Here is an 8820-nt window from a genome sequence, read left to right on the forward strand (position 1 = left end):
AAGCTGGGCATTCTTGACATCCACACTCCAACTTGAGGGGGAGTATTAAAGAAATGATTCTAATTGATTCACCAAATCAATTTAATTAAATGTGATTTCCTAAATATATTCTATGTAATTAATTCATATTAAGTTATGTCTTAGTTTCCTTATTTTAGGTATTGAGAAGTTGTATATATTCTTGTAATTGACTATTGTTTGATATATACAGAATTAATATAGCTTTTCTCCCTACATACTTTCATATTTGTCAGTCCTGGTGAGTAAAGTCGGTTCATAATGACGAAGCTAGGTGATGGAAGTCTTTGTGAGTGAAGTTGAACCCTAGTGGGTGAAGCTAAGTGGTGGAAGTCCTGGTGAGTGAAGCTAGGCAATGGAAGTCCTAATGTGTGACGCTGGGGAACCCTATGAGAAGTTAACCCTAGGTAATGAGAAGTCTTGGAGGAGCAAGTTCTAAGTATGTGTGACTGACTGGTTTCCTGTCGACACACGCGGTCGATAGGACCAACGAATTATTAATAATGCTAACATTATTGTCTTTACTATTTTATATCTATTATGCTAACTCAGTGCTGCAAATAAGTCTTAATAGATCAGCTTAATCAAATACTAAGCAAGGCCGGAGAATGACTAAACAGGTCTGAAGGACCATATGTTTGGCAGATAAGTGGAGATAGGCACTGGAGGAGAGTGTTCCAGTGATGACGAGTCTCATTTGAGGACTTTAGGCGCATTTCTAATTTTATTTCAGAAACCTAAATTAAGACTCCGACTAGATCCTGATCTCAGAGAGACAGAATCTAATTACTAAACTACTTATTTTTATTGTGCTAACTTCGTCTTGCAGGGTATACTATATTCTGTTGGACTAACCCATTTTGCAGAGCGAAAGAAGTACAAAATACCTCGGGTGAACAGTACCTGAGGTGTCTTCCATGTGAAGGAAGGTGCCTTGAGCAAGGCTATGGAAGACACCTTCGAGAGCTTGGAAGACGCCTTCAGTTAGATAACGTAGAAGACCTCGACGACAATAAGAGCCAATTTTAGGGGGATAAGAGTTGGTATTGAAGGCACCTTCAATGGTGTTGAAGGCGCCTTCCATCCCATTTAAAAGGGCTATTCAACCAAAGCTTTGAATACAATTCTTCTACATGTTCATTCGACGTTCTGACTGCTTCAACTTCATGCTATTGCTCTACTGCGACACTAATGTACCCAACTATCGTTGAGAAACCGTCCAACACCGAGCTTGATCCGTTAAAACTACAAGTGTTGGGTAACGAAGTTTCCTTCTGTACTTAATTATTGCTTAAAGAAAAGTGTAGCTTGTTACACTTTTCCTATTCTTTTTATTATACTTAGTCCTCTCTTTCTGCGGTTCCAGAAGAGGTCTTTAGTATATTACTCGTTGATAGGTCTGTGGGTTCTAGGTCTTGAAGTAGGAGTAAAATTTTTTTTTCTCATTTTCATCCATGAAAAATTATTAAAAAATTGATGAACTTATAAATTTATCTATCCGTTAAATAAATAAAAAATAAATATTTTTTTAAAAAAATCTTTTCATAAGCTCAGAAATGGAAGATTTTAAATTAGTATTCTTGGCGCCTTTTTTTTGTTTTTTTTTTTGTCTTATTCTACAATCTTGTAAGTCTACTTTGAAAAACCACCAACTCTTACCTTAAATAGTTTCTTCTTCCACTCCCTTTTCTCCCCTTCTTCTTCAGATCCCTCGTGGCTTGCAAGATAATGATGGCGAACTGGCGAGCAGATCCGGATCGGCTAGAGGCTCCGATGCCCATGGCGGATGCCGTGCAAGCACTCATCGACCTCCTCGTCGACCCTCTCCTCCCTGCTAGTACTTCCCCGCAATACTCTCCCGCCGAGGATGAACAGCTCGCCGTCGCCAAACAGGCATGCTCTCTCTCTCTCTCTCTCAATCTCATCTGCTGATAGTTGTGGAGAGCCAGTGCGAGTAAGCACGGGCGGGAGGTGGTGCTGAGATTGACGGGCTTGGAGCGACGCTCCGGACCACTGGATGCGGGTGAGAGTGCAGGGATAGGGTTTAGGAGGACCGTCGGCCGGGTGCGCAGCCGCCACGAGACAAGGGAAGGAATGAACTCGGGTTGCTAGGGAGGGCTAGCTCGAGCCCTCGTTCGGGCTCCAACTGCGGCGGAGGGCGTCGTAGTCTCTGCATCGAGTCCTCGTCGTTACTCGTGGTCGCCGTATCGTCGCCGAAGTAGAGGAATCCACACCCTCCTCTCATATCCCCCTCATTGCCTCCTCTCTCTCTCTCTCTCCCTGTAAACAAAGCCCTAGAAAATTCCATTCCATTTCTAGTTCGCACTTCACGCTCTACTAGACAAACTCAGCATGAGGCCAAAATGTTGAAATCGAACCAACTCTCAACTCTGGGCTCGGCGATTTGCTCTCTCCCGTAGCATCATGTCTTCTTCTTCTTCCTGCTCGCTCGGATGCTGCGATTTACCTCCCTCGTGATGGCCTTGGGTCGGGTACGGCAGGGGGCGTTTCGCCTTTGCCACAATGTCTTCTTCTTCTTCCTCCCGTCCCCTCCCCTCACGGCGGAACAAGGAGCTCCGGCCGCTCCCGTGGGGGTTTTGCCAGCTGACCTCGGCTTCAGATGAGGAGCAACAATCCGTCGTCAAACAGGAGCGCCATCGCTCCAAATTTCATATTTTTAATAATTTTTATTTTTTTAATTTGTAATTAAAAAAAAAAAAAGACTGGGCTCGAGTAGTGGAATGAGCTATCACCACTAAGCTGGGTGTGTAGATCAGACCAAAGCTAGCTTAACATAATCTAGGTCTATCAAAACTCATTGATGGTGTTTCTTTAACCTAAAGTTTTAGCATGTACACTATTAAAATAGTGAAACAAATTTATTAGTGTTGTTCTGAAGTAAATTAGAGTCGTTGGGGGTGAGCGTATTCGTCTTTTTGCCACAATGTACACTATTAAAATAGTGAAACAAATTTATTAGTGCTGTTCTGAAGTAAATTAGAGGTATCTTTTGGTTAAAATTTATTGACGAATTTAAAAGGTTCATTTTTTTAAAATAAAATATGAATATATCTAGGGGTCATCAAAAGTAGAACAATATTAATTTGATATAAATTTGAGATTTTTAAAGTCATTAAGACTTTTTAGTAGAGTGCTTATAAAATAATTGTTGATCTAACAATGTTTCATAGACTGGCTTATTTAAAAAAATCACTAGTTGTTTTTGTATAATATTTTTGTTTGTATACCATATAATTTGATAAATTGCTGATCTAACAATGTTTCATAGACTGGCTTATTTTAAAAAAATATTTTTTTTTATAACATTTTTGTTTGTATACCATAATTTATCACTTGGAAATTGTCTTGATTATTTTATTCTTCTGTAAATAATGATGCAGATGCACTCTGTTGTCCTCCTCTATAATTACTACCACAGGAAGCAATTTCCGCAGCTCGAGTTTCTTGATTTTAGATCATTCTGTAAACAAGCAACTATGAGCAAACGAAGTCTTCTTAGTTTTATGAAATTCACGCACAAAAATGTGGAACATCCATTAGATTCAGACAGACAGCTCTCTATCTTGGAAAAGGAGATTATGACTGCATGCGATATTGCTGCTACTTTAGATGCATCAGAGAATTCTCCAGACATGGAAGGATGGCCAGTTTCCAAGGTTGCTGTACTTCTTGTAGATGCTAACCATGCAAATTGTTATCTTGAGTTTGGTTCTATAACTCAAGGAATCAAGTCTTTGCCAGAGAAGAGACTAGACAAACCAATTGTTAATACGAGCAAATCCTTTGAATCATTGAAAAATGATGTTTCACTTAAGAAGCTTGCATTTTCTGCTGTGCAGCAAAAACCAGGTGCTAATGTTTCCTTAATTCAGAATATATTGTGAAATAGTTTTTATTTTAAGGCAATTGAATTGTGCATCTTGTCGTACTTGTACAGTTTCCATGTTTTGCTCAATTTTAGAGGCTAATGATGCTGGTTAGTTTGTCTTATGGTATATTCTTTTCGTCAGCAAGAAACATTGAAGTTAACATTGCCATATTTGCTAATCTGTTCAGATAGATTTGTGTATCCATCTAATATTCCTACCCTACTATTGTTGCCTCAACTATCAAAGAAATTTAACCAATAGTTTTGTTGTTTATGTACATTGTCATTTTGAAAGTAACTTTTCTTACTATTGAACAGGTGATTGCTGCTCCAAATTATCTGTTCTAGAAAATCATCTAGTATATTCACTAAGCGACGAGAAGACAATGACTGTGCTATATATAATGGAGACTCCAGAGGTTATTAGTGGAGCACTTATGGAATTTCCTATAAAAGATGTGCTAAACAGGTCTTTACCACAATAACAATGAAAGTTTATATCTAACTGTTAGGCGTTTATGATTTCGTTATTTATAGTTTGGTTTTATTTTTTTTCCCTTTCTCACAAGCAAAAAATGACAATTTAGAAGTTTTGAATATGGTTTGATTGAACTATTCTTTGCTATCCAACTTTAATGATAATATCAATTGAATTTACAGCTTGAGAGGGCCTCTCTTCAGAACTGGCTCAACCCCCCCTGAAGTCACTTCTGTCGTGGAGTACTACCATTTGTTGCCATATGTTGATAAACTGTTAGAGTGGCTGTCCAGGCAAGTAAATTTATCCATCCTAGTTGCTCAACTTTTTGATAATATCATCTTTTTACAACAGAGTAGCACCACATTCTGCTCCTTTAAATTTCCCAGCCAAGCACCCAACAGATGTGCATGATTTATCGGAGTCACCAAGATCAGTTACCATAGTAGATCATCGGCTAAACAAATCTTACCTGTTGCCAATGTCAAGAGATGAGACAGCAGAAGGAAAATCTGCCATAAAGGAGAACATGAACAGGACAGGAAAATCAGATGTGAATACCTGTACAATTAGCAAATCTTTGAAAGAATCAGCATTTACAGTCTCTGATAGTTGGAAGATGGGGAACAACTCATCTGCTGCCCAATTGCAGCCACCATGTTTGAATAAGCGTGGAAGTGACATCTTCTATTCTTCTAATGGCGCTAATGTCGGTTACCATGACATGGTAATGTTTCTTGGCGTGGGAGGATCATATAATTGACTCTAACTAGTGGAATAAGACTTAGGGGGCGTTTGGTTTAGGGTAATAGGAGTGTGGAATGGGAATAGGAATCATTGATTCCCATTGTTAATGTTTGGATTATAGGAATAGGAATACAAATAAGGGAATTAATCCTTGAAATTGGGTAATAACTCATTCCCATGTACCTCCCCTTCAATGAGTCATTACCCTATTTTCATCAATCAAAATATTCCCTTATTCCAAAAATAACCTTTACTTAAAACTAAAATTTTCTCCATTAATATCAAATATCAAAATATATTTATTTATTTTTTCTTTCATATCACTTATCTCTCCTTATTCTCTCTCATTATATTTTCTCTCTCATCATAGTTTCTCTCTCATCATTTTATCACACACTTTCTCTCTTCTTAATCTCTCCTATCACACTGTCTTTCCTCTTTTTTCTCATTACACTTTCTCTCTTATCATACTTTCTCTCTCCTCAATCTCTTCCATCACACTCTCTTCCTTCTTTTTTCCCTCATCACACTTTCCCTCTCCTCAATCTCTCCCATCACACTCTCTTTTTTCTTATCACACTTTCTCTCTCCTCAATCTCTCTTATCACACTTCCTCCTTTTTTCCTCAACACACTTTCTCTCTCATCACACTTTCTCTCTCATCATACTTTCTTTCTCCTCAATCTCTCTTATCACACTTACTCCTTTTTTCCTCAACACACTTTCTCTCTCATCGTACTTTCTCTCTCATCAATCTCTCCCATCATATTCATTGTTCTCTTTTTCTCTCACCATACTTTCTCTCTTCTCAATTTCTCTCATCACACTCTCTCTCCTCATTTTTTCTCACTATATTTTCTCTCTCTTCATCCTCTCCTATCATACTTTTTCTCACATTATATTTTCTCTCATCATACTCCAATCATACTCTCTTTTTTCATTTTCTCTCATCACACTTTCTCTCTCTTCATTCTTTCTTATCACACTTTCTCTCTCATAATACTTTCTCTCTCATCATTTTCTTTCATCATATTTTTCTCGCACATTCATCTTTCTTTCACATCTAATTTTTTCTCTTAGTTTCCTTTAAGGGTAAAAAAGGAAACTTTGATTTATTCCGATAAAAGATATACAACTAACCAAACATTACTTTTAAGAGTGATATCCATGCTCATACCCATTCCCATTCCACAATACAATGATTCCCATTCCGATTCCTATTCCTAGGAAAGAACCAAACGCCCCCTTAGTTGCTGTTGTTGTTTCATCTTTCTAACTCCATCATTGAAATCATTGCTGCCTTTTATAGGTAGATGGAATGAATATGATAAAAAAGTCACGTAAAGGAGGAGATTCTGGAGAGATCTCTAGCATGAAAAATGCTTCAAAGCCTTTTCAAAATGCAATTGATGTGTCTCTTGTACCAGTTCAGCATACAACTGAAAATCCTGATGAATTTAAGCCTGTCGTGAAACAAGAGCATTTGCATGTTTGCTTGAACATTCTTCAGAAAAGACGAGATGATTTGGTAAAAACTGTTTCTTTTTCTGAACATAATTTGATTTCTTTTTTTATAATTATTAAAAAAATTCTCTGTCTGATAGGTTCAAGAACATCAATATATGGGTGGTGAACTTGCTCAGTGTGAGATGGCAATACAAGCAATTCTAGTTGGTAATTTGTTTTATTGAATATACCTAATATCCATCCTGTGACCAAATTTTGTTTACTAAGTGAAGGGAAACTGAATAAAAAAAATAAGTTTGTTTCCTCTCCTATCAATTTGTTTACTTGAATGGAAAGAAATTAAAAAAAAAAAAAATCCTTTCGCCATTTACTTTGATGGTCATATAGGAGGAAGTAAAAAGTTTGTTAGTTATCATTCCCAACTACTGCAAAATATGAAATAAATATTTTTTATTAGTAGCAATTTGTAAATGCACGGGCTAGAACTGAACTATGCTCTTTCCGACTATAACATAATAACCATCAACTCTCTAGCTACATCCATAAGACATCCGTGTTGTTTCAAATTTGAATTTATGCTCTAGTCATTTGCTTCAGTGTTAGTGTTATGACAAAGTTTCAAAAATGCAAGCAGTTTCTATTGCATAATATACTTTATTGTATGTTTATCATTTTTTTCAAGGGAAATCAAACGATGAATCAGCGATTCATGCCTGTAACACTTTGTGCTCGAGCCAAATGCACACATCTACATCTACATCCTTACCTTCTGAAGATAAGAACAAACAGCAAGAGATCAGAATTAGGAGATTTTCGGAAGCAATTCTCAGGTCAAAAAATTCTTGTCAGGCAAGTTATATTTGATGACTGTAGCTTTCATCCTTTTTTTGTATGGCCAAGCTTAATGTGGTAATGATGAACTGAAAAAAAAAAACTTTTTAGCGAAATCTTGGATATTTTTTTTTGTTCGTTTCTTTCATGAAAGCTAGAACTATTTGTTTATTTTCTGTATCTATCCAGTAACCTGTTCTTAGATATCAACTTCTCTACATTCAAAGTATAAATGAATTGAACAATGTTACCCTCTCGTAGGTATCTGTCCATCTCATTTTTCTATGCTATTTGTGCTCGACTCATGTGTGATTTTGGCTTTTGCAGGAATTGAACGACATTTGTTCTCAAAATGGCTGGATAATGCCAATGTATGCTGTGTTTCCATCCATTGTTAATGGTAAGCTAATGTCTGTTCTCTTTTCATTAGAGAATAATTTATTGGTTAACAAGCTGCTCTCGTTTACATTTTCTCAAGACGCTTCACGTTATGCAGCTTTTCATTTGGTGCATTACTTCATTTCTGGTTGTAATTTGTTTCTCACTTTTGCAGAAAGTTTCCAAGCGACTGTGTCAGTGAGAGGAATTGATTTTGAAGCTAACGTTGTTGGTGATTTCAGGAGCAATCCTGACGAAGCGCGATTATCTGCAGCTACAAACATGGTGACCAAACTTCATAATATGGCAGATCAACAAAATGTTGTTGAATGTTGAAATCAAGTTCCTCCCATGGTCTTTTGGTTTAGGTATTGTTCTCTCTAAACAAACATAACCTTTAAAGTTGGATTTTGATCAAAATATTTGGAGCTTGCACAAAATACATGAAATAGGAATAAGTTGAGTCAGATTGATCAATTTTGTTAGTTTCTGGAATTGCTATGGTAAAGACGACCAGATATTAGACGTTTACTAGCTTATCGATCGAACACATGGTTAAAGTGGTTTTAGTTGAGAGCGGGTGGATTGAGATTATTGCCGACCATGGTCAGTTTATAATCGACTGCTCAGTGAGGAATTTTTTTAATAAAAATTTGATTTCTATTTCACTAAACAAAGGTATTATCCTTTAAACTATTGGGCACTCATAATAATACAATGCTTTTCTAATATTTTTTTTAAAATATATATTTTAATAAAATGCCCCTTTTAATAAAATTATATTTTAAAATATATTTTAAATATTTTTAATATCCCGATTTGACTACATGTAGATAACATTTGATATGGAGAGATAAAACTTCGGGTTAATTCCTAATTTAGTCCCTCATTATTTGACGTAGTCCCAATTTCGTCCTTATTTTTTCAATTGACCAAGTTTAGTACTCTAATTTTCGAACGTCTTCCCAAATCAATCCTTCCGTCCAAATCTCTGTTAAAGTAGACAGGGCGA

General features: G+C 36.6%; 1 protein-coding gene across 1 annotated transcript; it reads left to right on the forward strand.

The window, feature by feature from the left end:
- Positions 1 to 1732: 1732 nt before the first annotated feature.
- On the forward strand, positions 1733 to 8282 carry LOC121994340. The gene is made up of 10 exons (XM_042548409.1): positions 1733 to 1911; positions 3420 to 3888; positions 4226 to 4376; positions 4568 to 4678; positions 4740 to 5112; positions 6442 to 6660; positions 6737 to 6806; positions 7282 to 7448; positions 7758 to 7830; positions 7984 to 8282. The coding sequence occupies exons 1-10, from the start codon at positions 1747 to 1749 to the stop codon at positions 8142 to 8144; spliced, it is 1959 nt and encodes a 652-aa protein (XP_042404343.1). The 5' UTR covers positions 1733 to 1746; the 3' UTR covers positions 8145 to 8282.
- The last annotated feature ends 538 nt before the right edge of the window (positions 8283 to 8820 follow it).

The sequence above is a fragment of the Zingiber officinale genome, chromosome 6A (assembly GCF_018446385.1).
Source record: "Zingiber officinale cultivar Zhangliang chromosome 6A, Zo_v1.1, whole genome shotgun sequence".
NCBI lineage: Eukaryota > Viridiplantae > Streptophyta > Magnoliopsida > Zingiberales > Zingiberaceae > Zingiber > Zingiber officinale.